Consider the following 18,608-nt stretch of genomic DNA (forward strand, 5'->3'; position numbering starts at 1 on the left):
GATATTTGACAATCATTCAAATTTCAATAGGTTATTTCAGGTGATTTTGCATTCTAGTGGCTTGTTATGTATCTTCCCTCTTCCTCATGGTATTAGATAGGGTTTGGTTGTTGCATCATGGGACAAAGTGCTGCTATGGCCTCTGCACTTCTCTGATCAGTCAGTGACCCCAATCCTCTGGTCCCCCTGAATTAGAACGCTGTGCATTCCAGTAAGAACATTACTCTCTATATCACAGTGGAGCGATTGTTTCAAGTTGCTGTTGGGAGATGTGAACTACAAGTAACACTAATAAAATAACAGTCAAATGAGAGAAAGATATATTTTATATGCAGGGGTCAGCCACATCAGATTCATTTTTCAAATGACGAGACAAAACATACTGTTTCCAACATCAATGGGAACTACAAATGGACACAGCATGACAAAACAGTTAGTCTTTCAGGGTTTGGCTCTAGGAAATATATTGCTTTGGTAAAGTAGGTACACAGCCATTACGCTTTCTAAATTATACTCCAAACTCCAGTTATGAATTGTACTTCATAACTGGTAATAATAGATATGGTCAAGTTAAAGTGTAAACATAGTAGAAAACTTAGCACAGCAAACACAGAAACCAAGTAAAAGGTAATACATGTCAATAACGTTGGGTAAATGTAACCCCACATGCAGTCAAAAACGTGTCAACAAAATATTACTTTAAATAGCACTTTACTCCTGTGTATCATCTAGACCTACAAAGAATCCCCATAGTAACCTCATCTTAAAAACATAACTATAGGTTTACTATGTAGTTGCACAAATGTATACACTAAAGATGACAAGTCTTAATTTCAAATCCTAATCACAAACAGCATACATTTGACCCATTAGTAACTATGATGCTCAAACCCATAATTCTATTTGCAAGGGAGAAAGTGCGGGTTGGTGGGGAGGAACTGGTGTTAATTTAGATGACAACAATAACAGCATTAGCAATGTTGTTAACAAAATATTGACAATGCCCTGAAGAAAGATGTTCTGATGCATACATTTATGTATCATTTACTGCAAACCTTCCAAAATAAATATACATTCAGCTTTGAGAAAACAAGAACAGAACAGACAGTATATTTAACATGATAGTCCAAAAGGATTTTAAGTGTAACTTTCACCTTGATGGATCAGACCTTAACCTTGGCTCTCATATAAAAGCTGGAGGATCTCTTGTGCACCAAAAAGTGAACATTAGAAAAGCTAGAATATGTTTGGTGACACGAAAGCACAGAGCTCACCTGAGGAATATTTGTTATGATTCCATGATCATACTGAATAAAGGCATTATATAAAACATAGATACATTGACATTGAAAACATGCCAACTGAAAAATATCTGAAAGTAAAATTATAAAATGGAAATAAAAGATGATAGAAGAACTGTAACAACCAAGTTAGACTTCTCCTAAAAGAGTCTAGACCTAGCTTTCTCCTGTTGCCCATTCATACTAGTCCAGACATTTCCTTCCCGGCTGTGACCTTCATCACCTTCATCATCATCATCATCATCTTCACCATAATGGTTGGCCCAGCTTGCTTTCAAAGGGGTAAGTTCAGGCGCAATCACATCTCCGTCCTGCACAATCGTAAGAGTCAGAATTTCAGTTCCAAACAAGGGCTGAATTCATGGCATTCGATTAGCAGACGTTCATACGTTTGTCCAACTACTGAAGCCACAAAACCACTGATTTCTACATGCCACACAGACAACTTTTACAAAAAGAGTAAAAACGTTTAGAGGCAATTCAGTGGCTGGTCTGCTGCAGGCATATCGTACAATGACTGGTGGTTGAAGAGCTGCTTAATTCTCAGGTGAGTGTCTCCTTTGTTTCAGCAGTGATGTCACATTCTGGATTCGACTTTCCACAAAGACTACAACAAGTTCAACTTCCATCCACAGGGTTTAACAGCGTGTGCTGTATTTGGAGTGGTTATCAGAGGATTTGTAAAGATACATGTAGAGGGTTAGGGTTAAATACAATGGAATTGTCTGGACTGTCTCACCCACCTGTGGTTTGGAGAAGTTCATGTCCATGCACCATTGGACAAAGTGCTTCTTTGCAGCCTCCACGCTCCTCTCATCAGTCTTCTTACAGTAGACCCGGATGAGTTGCTCCGCAAACCTCTCAGGCAGGAGCTTGGACACCTGGGCAGAGAGGAGGTTCTGCTGACTCGCTGTTCATTTAACTAAAGCATGTGTACTGGATGTATCAGTGTGAAATGACACTGGTTAGTTTAAAGACAGGGAGGGGTTGTCATTTTCCAGACAGAACTGCCCCCACTGCAAAAGAATCCTAGAGGACACTGTGCTTGAGACACTGCCACACTCCCATAACGTGATACACCTCCTCTATGTGAACGCTATGAAAAATGCACCTGAGGTGGCATGAAAAAGATCAAAATGACAGGAGCATACCTTTGTTGATGACTGGGGGAATACAGATTGCTATATAGAGCTTTGAAAATATTAAATAGTTTACGCGGACGGCTCGTGACTGGGACACTAGAGTGAGACACGAGTCACAAGTATGAGCTGCAAAAAGTTAAGAGGCCGAGTCCCCGAAAACTGTCTTGATTTCGTTTTTTTAATCGGACAGCTGAGCCTCCTCTTGGTGGGAATACACAGCTTGCAGAGTTGTGGATTAGAAAGGCATTGTATTCATTCTATAATATGAAATATGTCATATTTCAGGTTTGCAGACCAGTTTTTGGGCAGGAGGAAGTTCATCAAATGGAGTGGTTTTAGAAATGGCAATATGATTCGTACCTGATTCTTGCGGATTTGAATGGCTTTGGTGGGGTCGTTCTTGCAGTAGAAGCGCACATTATTGATTGGGTTCTTCTCCTTCATCCCATAGTCCATGTTGATGACCTGACACAGAAGAAGGGCGTTATATATTGGAATGGACTTCTGTCTGTGGATTGATTTGATTGGACGTGGTTCTTCAGAGTAAATGATCAGAACTGCGTCCATAGCAACAATTTGTCATTCATAGCGGTGGTCTGCAATTCAGAAATAACAGACCGGAGAAAGCCATAATGGACCAATCAGAATTGAGTATTCAACAAAAGCTGTGTAATAAGCTAGCATGACATCCGTCCAAGAACATCACTTCCACCAATCCAAATGCAAACTGGGTACCTGTGTTGAATACACTGCTGTGACGCTGATAGATTGGTCTGCTTTAAAAACTTGACACACAAAGACAGGACACTCACATTAACTACAAAGTCCTCTGGTTGCAGACCAGCAGCTGGGTCCATCTGAGGCCTGGATCTTGCCACCTGGTCAGCCCACTTCAGGAGGACTTCCTGCCAGACAGAAGTGGGTGACTTTCGTAGGCAAAATATTTTGCTGGATGGTCTCATAATATACATAATTGGTTACACCTCTTGACTTCCCAGTTTTACAGTCGTAGATATGGAATCATGACAAGTAAAGTTTGTCTGGCTAAAGAAATGTAATGTGTAAAGAAATATTTAAAAATCTTACCTACTTGAAACATTTGGAAAACAAAAATGTAAACAAATATTTGTAACTTTCTTACTTTTGACAGTGTGTTTAATTTGAAATGAGGTATTTCAGCTCAACGGGGATTCTAAACATCTGTGCGACCAGCTATACAGTCACACACACCTGTGAGATCTCCAGGTGTTTCTCAGCCTGAGTCTGGCCCACACACTTGTAGAGACGTCGGCAGGTGATGTTCTCTAGAATCTCTCTTGCCTCAGCCAGCTCAGGAGGGGAGGAGTAGAGGATCTGCTCAAACACATGGTCTACATGAGGAGAGAGAGAAAGAAAGAAAGAAAGCCAGTGTAAAACAGGGGGAGGGGAATATGACATCCTAATCAAAATACTCCGCCAAGGGCAGCAAACCATGCAGTTTTCCTTAAATTGTGGGTTTCTTTGATTAAAACATTGAGAGAAAAAAACTCACTGAGCCTACCTGTAAGTTTAGAATAGGCCTCCATATCGTCTATGGCTGTGGAGATGGTGAATAGCTGTCCACCCGAGCCTTTAACCTGGATGTGTGGGTCTGCTTTGATGAAGGCCTCCGTGATCCTGAACAAACACACACACGCTTGTCTCCTCAACACAAGCAACAGTCTCTTGAGCACTCTGGAAAGACGTCAGGTACTGAGTCGAAGCTGGTTTCATGGTATTATGGAGAGCCTTTCCTTAGGCAGGACAAAAGGTTAAAGGGATTGTGGAGGATTGTGGAGGAAGACAATATTTGGACTGAGTTGTCCTGGTCTTTGGAGGAGAACACATCGTAACACAGCTGTTGCTCAAAGGCCAGTGCATTCCATCATAGTCAAAAGAAAAGGAGGCTGACTACTAGAAGAGAAAGATCGTCCTTTTAAGTCTTCATGCATGTGGGACATGTACCACCTCAGGGAATCTATCCTTGCAAATTATTATATTATTTTCAAATGTGCTTTACTTGTATTTGGGTGTGCTTTGCCTTCGGCAAGGGCACAACCTTTGTTCTCTCACATATATATTATTTTTATTATTCTTTTTGCCCCCCTAAAACTCAGTCAATATTTGTCCTACATAGACAACCTAGGTGTCAAAAGTTTTGTCTTGGTAGCGATTGAGTTGCTTCTATTGGGATTTACATTCCGTTGCATGGTTTAAGTGGAAATTAAGTTTTTGTGGCGAAAAGTGAAGCTAACGGTGGCTAACTTGCTAGCCACAGTCAATGACGCTACTTACGTCACTAACGTCACGAAAAACTCGCGTGACTACCTCTAGCAGAACATTAGTTTAGCAGCTCGTTAACTTCTGGGAGATAGCTAAGCTAACTGCTTTACTGCAAGGCAGCTTCAGAAACGCCACAAGCAAAGAGGCCAGGGTGATAACTATTTACTAATTTTACTTTCTGATATGACACACAATTGTGACGTGTAATGTACAATATAAGCTGATTTTATTAAGGAAGTACATCTACTTTCGGAAACGTAAATGTCAAGCTTATTTACGTTTTGGGGGGCATATTTTCAGTTAGCAGATGGTACTGTTTGAATCGCGATTCCATCTTCTACTGCCGGTAACGTCGTAGAATAATCTTCAAAGGGGGTTCTTTATTCATGAATGAATGCAATATGAGTAGGCTAAATTCCTTAAAATATCACGAGAAGGGAAAAACTTAAAAGGACGTTTAAGTCATAGAGATTAGGTCAATTTTTACACCGGTCTGCCAAATTTATTCGTTTTGATTCAACGATGAGGCTGCCTCTTGCAGGTGAAATAAGACATCTATTTCATTCTACACTTCACTTGTATTTTCAGTTGTAAATGAGCAGCAAAAAAAAAATGCTTTTAAATCTATGTAATCTTTATAAATAATAAGTATGCATTTTTATATAAAGTATACAGAAATATCAGTTGTAAAAATGTCATTCAAAAACGGACCTCTGTGCAACCGACGCAAGGAAGCACACCCTACAATTTCCCCAGAAATTGTACCCTCTCTAGTTTTTTTTTTTACACACAATCTTCCCGTTTATCCTGGTAGGCATTTACAGATCCAGTACTCACATAGTCTCAATGATGTTGCCCACTTTGTGCTGGTAGGCCCGTCTGTGCAGGCAGTTCCTGGTGTGGAACATGTCATACAGGTTACCTACTTCCTGTTGAAGGAGAAACATCAAGGGTACAGTTAACAAACTTTAAATAGGTTGTCATAATCAGTTTGAAGGTTGAGGGTTAGCCAGGCTACAGCACCTTATCTCTGGTACAGATGTGCTTCTTCCCGTCCACCTCACACACTCGGGCAAACTTCAGAAAGCGGTGGTAGTCAAAGTTATTTTGAATGCCCAGGTGGTAGCAGTCCCTGTGTGTATGTGTGTGTGTGTGTCAGAAAGAGAAAGAGAGGAAAATGTGTTACAGCATGGTTAATTATGCTGAAGAACAGTTATTTTGTTTGTGGTTGAACTTACCGGGCAAAGTAGTCCCATTTGTCAACATCGATGCCGTTTCTCTTGTTGGCTACAATCTCATAAAGGAAGGATTTCTCTTCTTGTCTACCTTTGTAAGGCCACTGGGAATGGGAGTCGAAATGCATAAGGAGCTTCCATAACAACGAACATAAAAACAAGTTTTTAATCAGCTTTTAAGTCAACCTTGGATGTTTTCATTGGATCTCACCGATGCCCCTGTGGTTTTGTCTGTCGGTCCAGCGATTTGTTCCTTGATGAAGTCCAGGTCTTCAGGCAGAACCAGACCATGCTGCTCCATCACTTCAGCCAGTTCATTCTTGTGCACCAGGTGGTCGAACATGGCCAGGGAAGCCATCTCATGCTGCAGAGCACGACAACAATTTAAAAAAAAAGTACAGGTACACTGCCCCACCCTCAAACTTACATAAAAAGGCAATCATTCTTTTCTCAAGTGCCCTACACAATCTTTATTTATTTAATAATGTGAGTCACATATGTCGTACATGTGAGCGTAACTCATGTTTATCTACCTCTTATCACCAAGGGCTGTAATAATGACTCCATATTTCCAATAGAGTTATTGCTGCTGTTCTGCACCTGTACATATTTGCAGACTATATACCATTATGCCATTGTCCCAGTCTAACTTGGTGGGAATATACATTATGGAAGGAAAAATATAAAATGTTGTATACACAGTATATATTATCTTGGAAACAGTGGACTCTGAAAGCTATGGAGTTTACAAAGCATGTTTGTACAAAGGCCAGGACACCATGTCATAATGGGTGTTGAGAAATGCTTTCCCTCAATTGTTTGTATTTGTCTGTGTGTGCGTGTGCTTTCTGAATGAAAGTATTGTGGGGGGAAAAAACACACCGAATGCTGCTTTTCAGAGTCTTAACGGACAAAATCCCTTTACCTTCCATTTGGTTTCTGGACGGACTTTGGGGATGAACATCCCGTCGAACATGTGGGAGAATGGGCCATGTCCTGTATATGCATAAAAGAAAAAGGTTAGGCTGGGATGTCAAAACAAAGAAAAGGGGGGGCGGCGTAATTCAGTTCCAATTGAGTTTTTATTTTTTGTTTGTTTTATATTCTGTCTTTTTTGATTTTACAAAAAACAAGGTATTTGCAGACGATTAGCTTAAATTGAGGTAATTCCCTTTGTATCAGCTGAACCACATGGCAATTCAAGCACCTTTACACACATTCTTATATATATTACCCATATTCCAGGCTATTGTTAGGCTATAGTTGAGAATGTCAATATTAGGCTGCAGGTGTATTCAATTGTGTTGTTAAGGCTTGTAGTATACCCTTTGTCTAGTCCTGATTCAAGGCTTTGTTTTTGCCATGGTGACATGAAGTGATATAACAACATGGGAAACACAGCATGATGATACACATTCATAATACTCAGTCATAAAGTCATACAACTCAAATAAAAGCTATAAAAGCACTCTTGCATAAGACCAGACTCAACCCATTTCAACAGGTTCAGCAAAACAATCACCGGTGAGCTCAATTATGGAAAACAATCCAACTCTCCAAGAACTTTGGAATCCTAACATGGGGCACATGTTATAATTTACAGTTCATCCAAAACAGTCTGAACTTGAACCATCTGGTAATTATATTCTTTTGACCTCAAATACAGAGTACAGGACCAAGATAAGCATTCAATCCTATGCTTTTACTTTCTGAATGAGCACTTGTAGAAATGTATCCTGTCCATCTCTCACCACAGCACTGCTTGTGGGGGAAGTGGGAGTCAGCCCTTCCTACCACGGACAGGGTTCCGTTCCATTCGACGCACCCAATTCTGAACTGTTCTGAGCATTTTGACCAAAAACACATTGTTCTAAACCTGAAAAGTTGGATCCAAGCCGATACCCCCAAAACACCGGCTTTCCTTGACCTGAAGTGCGAACTGTGACCACATCAGAGGGTGTAAGTAAGTAAGTAAGTAAGACTTTATTTATATAGCACATTTCATACAAGAATTGCAGCTCAAGGTGCTTTACATAAAATCAATAAAAACAATAATACAAGTGATAAACAATTCAAACAAAAATAAAAATCCCAATAAGATCTCTGTTCAAGAGAGAAACCAACTTTAAACATGCATCTTAAAAGTAACAATAATATAATTAATAAAAGTAGGAAAACCCTTTTGAGATAAAATTACTTAAATGCTTCGGTAAAAAGGTAGGTTTTAAGCTGTCTTTTAAAAATGTCTAGAGTGTTTGCTTCCCTAATATTTATGGGTAATTTGTTCCATAGTTTTGGGGCGTAATTGACAAAGGCCGAATCACCAATCTTCTTATGACTGCTTCTGGTGACCTTTAATAGGCCTGCATTTGATGATCGCAGTGTTCTAGCTGGTGTGTAGTTTATAAAGGAGTTAGCAATGTAGCTAGGTCCTTGTCCGTGTAGAGCTTTGTATGTGAGGAAAAGGACCTTAACCCTCGTGCTGCCTTCGGGTCACATGACCCAAAGGTTCATAACGAACCATCGTTGTGTTTACCCAATTTTACCCAATACAAAAACAAATAAAAATAATTTTCTTTTAACCTTCGCAATGTGGGGGGTCTGAGACAGCCCAACGGTTAAAAGAAAATGCTTCACTTTGTTTTTGTATGCGGTAAAGTTGTCGCAATACGACGGTGGGTCACAATGACTGATGGGTCAGAACGACCCGAAGATAACACAAGGGTTAAAGTCAATTCTGAAGGTAACAGGGAGCCAGTGCAAAGTAGCTAGGACAGGACTAATGTGTTCTCTCCTTTTAGTTTTGGTTAATAATCTAGCTGCAGAATTTTGAATGAGCTGTAGTCTTTCAGTGGTTTTCTTGGGAATACCAGTGAAAAGTGCGTTACAGTAGTCCAGCCGGCTGGATATAAAAGCATGAATTAACTTCTGCATCATTTTGGTTTATGAATGGTCGTACCTTTGCTATATTCCTCAGGTGAAAGAAAGCTGTTTTGGTCACTTTATTAATGTGAGAGTTGAAATTCAAATCTGAGTCCAGGATTACACCGAGATTCTTCACCTCTGGTTTAAGACAGGGGGTTAAACCTCCAAGATTCTTAATAAGCATCTCTCTTTTGGATTTGGGGCCACATAGTAGGACTTCGGTTTTGTCTTCATTTAATTTAAGAAAGTTAGCGTTCATCCATTTGTTTATTGCCAACAGGCAGTTGGTAATGGAATTGATGGCCGTTGCATCGTTGGGTTCAGTGGATATATATAGTTGTGTGTCATCCGCATAGCTATGGAAATCTATGTTATGTTCTCTGATTATGTCGCCGAGTGGTAACATATAAAGAGAAAAAAGTAATGGACCTAAGCAGCTTCCTTGAGCAACCCCGTAGCAGTTCTCATGTTTCTTGGACCTATGGTCACCTAAACTAACATAAAACTTCCTTCCTGTGATATATGATTTCATCCAGTTCAATACACTATCCGTGAACCCAATAAGCTTTTCCAGTCTATTGATTAGGATGTCGTGATCAATTGTATCAAATGCTGCACTGAGATCTAACAGGATAAGGATAGAGACTTTATTTGCATCAGAGTTTAGTCTGAGGTTGTTAATTATTTTGGTGAGAGCAGTTTCAGTACGGTTTCGGTGTGTCATATAGGAACAAGAGGATGGAGAAGAAAACGTTGGAGAAGTCAAGTGAGGGGAAAAAAAGAGCCTGTAGTGGTCTGCTGATGAGCCCCAATGCTTGGTGACATGTTGGTCATCTCTCCTGAAGATCAGGAGCCGCTAGGGAGCACCAAGGGTGAGCTGCGTGCAAAACTAGTCGACGAGTTGGCCGAAGTTGGGTTCACTCAAAGGCAAAAACAAATGCCAAACAAATGCCAAGCAAAACAAATGCTCCACACACCATCGATGACGCATCCTTGATTACGATGGTTCAGATCAAAACGGGTGGAAAAGTGGGCGGGCTCACTAAGCACCAAGGTTCCAAGAATCCTGAACGGAACCGGTTAACCTTTTCATGTTCCTGTTAAATTTGCCTGAAAACGCCTAAACAGCATACCCAAAGTAAATTGGAAGCTGTTCTTGAACCATTTGGAGTACATGCATGTAAATGATCTCTTTTGAAAGCTGACACTCTGAAGTTATGTCCCCTGTTGTCAGGACCCCTGTCAGTCCTTCTAGTGTTGAGTAATAGAAGCTTGAACACAAGGAAAGTGAAAATTTCTATTTCCGCCTAGATTTTGTTTTGAAAACAGAGGCCTGAATAGGCCTAGAGGTGGTAGGTATTATCTGGAAGACTAAATTGGACCACAGGTTGAAGCCTTACCCAATTAAAATCAAAAGTCAAACATAATACCACAATATATTCATATTTGACACATGTTTTTATAAGAGTACATCCAGGAATTTTCTAAAAGGGTCTTTTGGAGACTCCAAAATGACCCTTTGTAACCAAGGTCAAGGTCAAATAAAAAGGTATTATTTTTCATAATTGTTATCTCTAATGAAAGGTGGTACTTAGAACTATCATATATAATAGCTAAATCCCTAATTAGTAATACTGAAACACAAAAACTGAAGCATGAACACATTGGAGTGCTTTATCTGATTCCAAGGATTGGCGCACAAAGAACACTGATTCTGTCAACCATATTGCGCAATCGACTGTTATTTTGAAGGCTCCACAGACGCATACAAATGAGGTATTGGCATTTTCAGCTAGCTGTCAGCTACAAGGCTAACGAGCTAATTTCAGAGCCAGTCGAAGCCAGTTCGAGAAATTTGTTTAGAACGAGTGTGGGGGGGGGGGGCGGGGGGGGGCAGGACGCACAGACCTAGTTGGCTTTAGAGGGCTGTCAACGGGGCATGGAAGCTCCTATTGGGTCGAACAAGGTGTCAATCAAAAGGGGAGGGTTCAACGGACATTTTGAGACCTTCATTTTGTAAATACTCTGTTGATAAATCTGAGAAAATAACACTTTTATGTGAACAAGTTGTTTCTTCCGTCGGCTAACTTGCATAATGAAACAAAGGATAATGGCTATTCATGAACGTAAAACATTGTATTTGGACGAATTACTTTACATGGTTAGATACTTTGAACCCTTGGGACTTACGCAGATCAAGTTTTGATGGCATAATTTGCACACCTGGACCTATTTGAACAACTTAGGGTGAGTACAACTTTTTTCTTTGGCATTGTTGAAGGAATGTTCACCGGAAAAAGACGTTGACTTTGCTTGCTATTGCGACTTGATCTTGAATTGGTTTATTTCAATGGAAGCACAAGAATCGTAGCTTTCCAACGATGTATAACATGTGTAGCGTCTAAAAAATATATTTTTTAGAATTTAGTGCGTCGTAACTGAGGAAGGGGGAGGCAGCATTTTTGTCTCGCGAGCGAAACAGGAGCGTAAACAGGTTTTAAGGAACCAGGCCAACTTGTTTGGGGGGTTTGAGTGCAGTCATTACAGTTCATAGAGGGTGAACAAGGTTGAGTGTGTGTTTTCCTCACCCAGGTCGTGGCAGAGGCCAGCGATCTGCACACAGAGGATGTCTCTGCGAGAGATGAGAAGTTCTGGCTGTCGATCATTCAGCTCCTGGACCAGTCGCCCTGCCAGGTGACCTAAGCAGCTTCCTTGAGCAACCCCGTAGCAGTTCTCATGTTTCTTGGACCTATGGTCACCTAAACTAACATAAAACTTCCTTCCTGTGATATATGATTTCATCCAGTTCAATACACTATCCGTGAACCCAATAAGCTTTTCCAGTCTATTGATTAGGATGTCGTGATCAATTGTATCAAATGCTGCACTGAGATCTAACAGGATAAGGATAGAGACTTTATTTGCATCAGAGTTTAGTCTGAGGTTGTTAATTATTTTGGTGAGAGCAGTTTCAGTACGGTTTCGGTGTGTCATATAGGAACAAGAGGATGGAGAAGAAAACGTTGGAGAAGTCAAGTGAGGGGAAAAAAAGAGCCTGTAGTGGTCTGCTGATGAGCCCCAATGCTTGGTGACATGTTGGTCATCTCTCCTGAAGATCAGGAGCCGCTAGGGAGCACCAAGGGTGAGCTGCGTGCAAAACTAGTCGACGAGTTGGCCGAAGTTGGGTTCACTCAAAGGCAAAAACAAATGCCAAACAAATGCCAAGCAAAACAAATGCTCCACACACCATCGATGACGCATCCTTGATTACGATGGTTCAGATCAAAACGGGTGGAAAAGTGGGCGGGCTCACTAAGCACCAAGGTTCCAAGAATCCTGAACGGAACCGGTTAAGGAACCAGGCCAACTTGTTTGGGGGGTTTGAGTGCAGTCATTACAGTTCATAGAGGGTGAACAAGGTTGAGTGTGTGTTTTCCTCACCCAGGTCGTGGCAGAGGCCAGCGATCTGCACACAGAGGATGTCTCTGCGAGAGATGAGAAGTTCTGGCTGTCGATCATTCAGCTCCTGGACCAGTCGCCCTGCCAGGTGGCCCACTCTAGACCGACACAAACACACACACAACCAGTTAACAGTAAGCACACAGCAACCATCGAACTAAATCAAATACACATTTCAAAACAAATGAACTCCTTCCTACCCTATGGAGTGTTCAAAGCGGTTGTGGGTCGCCCCGGGAAAGACAAAGTAGGTCCCCCCAAGCTGCTTGATGAAGCGAAGTCTCTGGAACTGGGGTGTGTCAATGATGCGGACCAGCAGAGGGTGCATCTCCACATGCCCATGTATGGGATCATTGAACACCTGAAGGTTGAAACAGGTCGGGAATAAGAAATCACTACTACTACAACCACTAAGGTTGGGCAATTCATCAAATTCCTGATCTGAGCTAACAACTTTGAAATCACAGAAAACTAAGATTTTAGCTTTGCATTAGTTCATATAATATATGTATTGAATTCTCGAACGGAATCAGTGACAAATGGATTACGCCTGTGCATGACGTCTCTCTTTGAGATGCTTTTAATAGTGGGCCTTCAGTATTGACCTGTTAGAAATCAGCAAGGGTACAGGAGGTGAAATACCTGATAGGGCTGGGCAATTATTACAGCTTCGCCCAGCATGTGAGATGACTAAAATCAGCTGCCAGCAGTGAACACTCCTCCAATACCTGATAGGGCTGGGCAATTATTACAGCTTCGCCCAGCATGTGAGATGACTAAAATCAGCTGCCAGCAGTGAACACTCCTCCAATACCTGATAGGGCTGGGCAATTATTACAGCTTCGCCCAGCATGTGAGATGACTAAAATCAGCTGCCAGCAGTGAACACTCCTTAACTGGAAAGATGGCTTTTTGTGGTCTAATTTTATAAACATGTATTAAGAGGATATATCATACTAAATACCCACTATTACTCGGAAGAGCACGAATGAGGTCTTTCGAGGGCTTGAATCTACGCTATTGTCTTTGCCCAGTGGCGAGTACATGGTGTAAGACTGGGTGTCAACCTGCCCCCACCTCTCATATGATAAAATCTGGAGTTGCTTGACGGTCTCAACTTGATGGCTCTCACACCCCATTGTGTAACTTACTGTAGCATTGCTAGTCATATGTTGATAAGTAAGGGTCAAGATTTGGTCTGATTGGTTGTTCTTGTGTATAAAAGGAATTGCGAAGCATTGTTCCGTGGATTCTTGATCTCCTCTGGGCTTCTCCTCAGCTCTGGCTTGTCCTTGTACTCCTTCCTCACATCTTGCTTTCTATCTCTGGTTTACAATAATCATGGTAGTGTAGCTAAGAGTTAACCTTCATTTTGTTACATGTTTGCCTTGTAATTGATTTCATTAATTTGCAATGTTATTTACGTTTAGTCATTTAGCAGACGCTCTTATCCAGAGCGACTTACAGTAAGTACAGGGACATTTCTCCCGAGGCAAGTAGGATGAAGTGCCTTGCCACACATATGCCCTATAAAGGTGCAGGGAGCTGGAAAAATTTAGTTAGTCGTCATGCCTATCATTTTTGCTTGACACATCAACAGCTCCAGGGCACGACTAAACAATAGACAGAGAGAACAGAGAGACAATACACACGTCATGATGAGCTTCTTCCTGTTTGTGTGCACCTTTGACCTTGGCGATTCACCCTCAAAAATGTACACAACACCCTTTCTATTGTTCCTACCACCAACTGGGCCACCCTCATGCAGACTCACCGGTCTTGCATCTTTGTGTGTTTTCAAACTTGTTTACTTTTTGTATCCTCCCCCTCCTCTCCCTCCCTCCCTCCCTCCCTCCCTCCCTGCCTCCCTCCCTCCCTCCCTCCCTCCCCCCCCTCCCTCCCTCCCTCCCTCCCTCCCCTCTCTCCCTCCTTCCCCCCCTTCCCTCTCCCTCCCTCCCTCCCTCCCCCCCTTCCCTCTCCCTCCCTCCCTCCCTCCCTCCCCCCCTTCCCTCTCCCTCCCTTCCTCCCTCCCTCCCTTCCTCCCTCCCTTCCTCCCTCCCTCCCTCCCTCCCTCCCTCCCTCCGGCCTTGAAAGAGGAAGCAGAATGAAAGTGTGTGGTGTTACCTTGATAGTCTCGGCTACTATCTGCCAGAGCTTCCGCAGGCTGTGCAGGACCTGCAGTCTGGTGCCAAGGGGTCTAAGGGAGGCAATGCCCCACAAGAGATATGAGAAGTAGACCTAAACACAGTGAAACTAGGCTAAAACATCCTTGACATACAGATAAAGACTATTTTGTTTGTGTGAGAACCCGGTCTCGGACTGTCCCGGACTGTCCAGCAAGTGCACTGGTCCCGGACTGTCCAGCAAGTGCACTGCAATCCAACAATTCAAAAGACTTTGGCTTTGACAGTACATGTACAGCTGTTTTTCTTATAGACTGAACACTTGTGGCATACCACTGCCTTGCCATCCATTAAAGTGGCTTACCAACCACAACCCACCTGGGAAACAGTGGTGCGCACGCATGCACGCACGCACACACGCACACAACATGATTCAGGGCTCTCTGAGATTTGATAGGCTGTGCAGGAGCACAAACTGCATAGATCACTGAAGTATTGAGGTTTGCGACTTGATATGGGTGTCCCAAAACTAACCTCTACAATCCTCAGATTTGTACTGTAGTTGTAAAAGGGCATTTATTTTCAGTTATGCAAGTTATCTTAATTAATCAAATGCATACATCCAGAGGAAGTATTTAGCATAAACAGTTTGGCGTTTCTTTTCTGTTGAATTTGTATTGCTGCTGTTGTGATATAAATTAGGCCTAGTGAAAGTGCTAATGACAGGAATTGCATGTTTAATTGAGCCAAACAAAAACACACACTTACTCTATCCCCATCTTCTCCAGCTGTGTTTCAGTAATGTAGCGTAGCCCTACTCCTGTGATCTTCTCCTCTATGGAAACAAACGAAGAAGAAAATGTAAGGATACCACTTTTTTTAAGAAAAGAGATTGGACCAGAGTTGTGTTTCACCTTCCAGGCATGGGCGGAAATCCCGGGGGGGACAGGGGGGACACGACCCCCCCAATCCTGGGAAAAATATGATTTGTCCCCCCCAATAAATCACTGTAAACATAACTATGTAATTTCAACAACATTGATAATATGCAATGAAAGCGCTTTGCTGATTATGGACACAATGGCGCTTTTTGAAGTTTAAAAAGATTTCAAACCCCGCCCTTGGTCCCACAATGGTTTGATCCACAGCCCCAGCCCTCAGCAGTGATGCAGGTACGTGTGTGAAAATCGGACAGTATCTGTTTGTGTCGTTGGTGGCTGATGTCCAGTAAGTAGTTGTAATATCTGACAAGGTGACTTGTCAGAGTGTCTACCATTTGAAATGCACGTGGCTAACGTGAAATCAATCCAGTTAATCGCACCATAGCGATTTCACTATGTTGGCAGGGTTCACACACACTAAGCTAGCTGCATTTGCATAGCTAGCAAACAAACCGATAGAGAAAACATTAGCTAGCAATATTCCATTTGGCGTCGTCAAAAGATGGAAACTTTGCTATCGTCAATTTAATCCAAGATCAGCACGGATATTGTAGTTCTTCTAAATCCATTTGCCATGCGTAGCGATACTGAACAGAACTATACTATATTCTACCATTGTCATAATTATCTTAAATGGTCTAGTTGCAAAAGCTAAATCGTCTCTAGGGACTTTGAAGCACCTGTGTGCCGATCTGGAGTAAACTGGCTATAACAAAGATGATGGCAAATACCACACAAACGGAATTGGGGCTCGCTAGCTGCATATTCAGCTATTTTGGGAAGCCAGCCAAATATAAAACCAAAACATGAATTATATTAAAATGACAAAAGGTTGCAGTTTGCGTTGTGTAAAGGGTGAACTCATACAGCTGTCAATCCAGCTGTCAATGCAATCCGTTTCACCTTTCCTAACTGACTGTCTAGCTACCTGGTAGATGAACCAAGATTAATTTGAGGCAATGGTATTGTTGTTGTGATTAATTGTGTAGTATTGGGTACTGGTAGTTAGGAGGATGGCAAACATCTTATTTCTTTTCTAGGAGACAGACTGTGAGTCAGTGAGGGTGGTGAAAGGGAAAGAGCCAGGGAGAGACTTCAGATGATAGTGTCACAGCCATGGCAGGTCCGGGGGTCAACCTTTTTGCCAGCAGCACCAGTATAGGAGACAGTGGCACAGCACTGTCTAGTCACCTCAGTGGTGGCACAGAACCATATCAGCCACACCCACAATTTATAGAACCGCAGACTCTTGCCAACAAAGTGTTGACATTTCAAGAGAAATGGTTTTGCGATTTCCCCCAACTTTATGATGTATTTGTATTTATAGGACATTTATTTATTTATTTATGTTGTAAATACTGTACACCTGCATTCATACTTGACTGATAAGAAACACTACTATAACTACATTTGAACAAGTTGAGACGACCCTTCAGTTACTAACTATAAATGATCCAGGAGTATTACTTATGGTTCCTCAATATACATTTAACATATTACAATGTAGGCTGTGTTACAGCAGTCATTTTGGTGTCCCCCTCAGAAATTGCTCTTGAGAAAATGTCATATAATTGTCCCCCCCAAAGTTGATAGCAGATTTTCGCCACTGATAGTCACACTCGTTTTAGATTTGCCAGGTGAAAACTGAACGGCAGGGTTTTCTGCCTGTTTGAACAAGCGGACTTCATATTATAACGCTAAGTCGTAAGCAGGCTACAAAGTATTAAATGTCATGGACGTACACGAGACACTTTTAGCGAGGTTAACCCTGCTAGCACTTAGTTGGGATGACAACCATTAGTATGGTATAGAAAGAGTCCAAAAAAGAAAGAGGGCAAAATGATGTTCCTTCTACAACACTCAAATTGTATAGCATGACCAAATAGTTGGTAGAGGCAGACTCCGCTAGGCTAGGCTGTATGTGCTAGCTAGCCACCTACACATGTAAAACGCGTGTAAGCTAATAGATATGCTGGCTAGGTAGAATCAGAAACCAACCTCTGAACCTCTCTTCCAATGACCCGAGTCCTTCCTGACACATGTATCGGCAAGTGTCTTCAACGTCCCACTGCATGAAGTCCCTGTTTCGCCTAACGACCGAGACTCGTTTCTCTGGTGTTTTGAAATGATTAGCCACCGGCAAATCCTCTCTTGGACGTTTTCGACTATCCATTTTGATTGTCTACTCTACCCGATTATCTATGATTAGAGTGATCTGATAGCAATGTTGAAGATGACTTCTAGATTTCGCGCCAAATAGTTTGATCGTACTGTACTGCTTGCAGTGAATTTCGAAAAAAAAAATGCCGACGTCAAGCCCGGCATTTATAGCCTAGGTTCTGACGTAGGCCTATGGGTAGCCTGGATGGGCGGGCTGTAGTAGCACAAGACAGTTCATTCTGGTCCATGCCTGGTATGGTTCTTGTAAATATGCAATATTATATAAAGGTCTCAGGTCACTAAAGTAGTTTTTGTGTGTGAATTACACTTTTTAATTTAAATGTTTTAGTTTTAACTTATAGTGGAGTTATTCGGCAGGTCAAGTGCTATGGCCTTCCCATAATAATAATAATAATAATGATAATAATAATAGCTTAATAATCATAATCGTAATCATAATCATAGTAAGATGGCTTAACAATAATTAGTCATTTTGTTTTAGAAATTGTGCATTTATTCGGTAGGCCATAGCAAGTAGATTGGTCCTAACCAGACTCTACATTTCATTTGTACAGAGAGTCTGGGCTCGCTCCATTGACAAGCGTTATCTTCCTTTTAAGGCGGGTACTCTGTTGAAGTTTAAAACTATTGGATATGCTCAGAGCCACTCTGATCTGCCATAACCAATCGCTAACGTTCGCCTTAGCCAACTCCTTCCATGGGCGGAAATCCCGGGGGGGACAGGGGGGACACGACCCCCCCAATCCTGGGAAAAATATGATTTGTCCCCCCCAATAAATCACTGTAAACATAACTATGTAATTTCAACAACATTGATAATATGCAATGAAAGCGCTTTGCTGATTATGGACACAATGGCGCTTTTTGAAGTTTAAAAAGATTTCAAACCCCGCCCTTGGTCCCACAATGGTTTGATCCACAGCCCCAGCCCTCAGCAGTGATGCAGGTACGTGTGTGAAAATCGGACAGTATCTGTTTGTGTCGTTGGTGGCTGATGTCC

The 18,608-nt window shown here is 41.9% G+C and overlaps 1 protein-coding gene across 1 annotated transcript; it reads right to left on the reverse strand.

Moving 5' to 3' along the window:
- Positions 1 to 308: 308 nt before the first annotated feature.
- samhd1 (SAM domain and HD domain 1) lies at positions 309 to 17,713 on the reverse strand. The gene is made up of 16 exons (XM_062458426.1): positions 17,426 to 17,713; positions 15,255 to 15,321; positions 14,488 to 14,560; positions 12,564 to 12,724; positions 12,346 to 12,461; positions 6,905 to 6,975; positions 6,191 to 6,343; positions 5,983 to 6,083; positions 5,768 to 5,876; positions 5,582 to 5,673; positions 3,984 to 4,099; positions 3,674 to 3,813; positions 3,256 to 3,348; positions 2,804 to 2,908; positions 2,045 to 2,182; positions 309 to 1,612 (listed from the first exon to the last, which is right to left on the reverse strand). The coding sequence occupies exons 1-16, from the start codon at positions 17,598 to 17,600 to the stop codon at positions 1,442 to 1,444; spliced, it is 1,881 nt and encodes a 626-aa protein (XP_062314410.1). The 5' UTR covers positions 17,601 to 17,713; the 3' UTR covers positions 309 to 1,441.
- Positions 17,714 to 18,608: the final 895 nt, after the last annotated feature.

Source organism: Osmerus eperlanus, chromosome 4, assembly GCF_963692335.1.
Source record: "Osmerus eperlanus chromosome 4, fOsmEpe2.1, whole genome shotgun sequence".
Taxonomy (NCBI): Eukaryota; Metazoa; Chordata; class Actinopteri; order Osmeriformes; family Osmeridae; genus Osmerus; species Osmerus eperlanus.

Coding starts and splice junctions, on each gene's coding strand:
- samhd1 (XM_062458426.1), bottom strand. CDS start 17,600: ATGGATAGTCGAAAACGTCCAAGAGAGGATTTGCCGGTGGCTAATCAT. Junction 12,725..14,487: donor TAGTAGCCGAGACTATCAAG/GTAACACCACAC, acceptor TTCAACCTTCAG/GTGTTCAATGATCCCATACA. Junction 2,183..2,803: donor TTCAAATCCGCAAGAATCAG/GTACGAATCATA, acceptor CTCTCTGCCCAG/GTGTCCAAGCTCCTGCCTGA.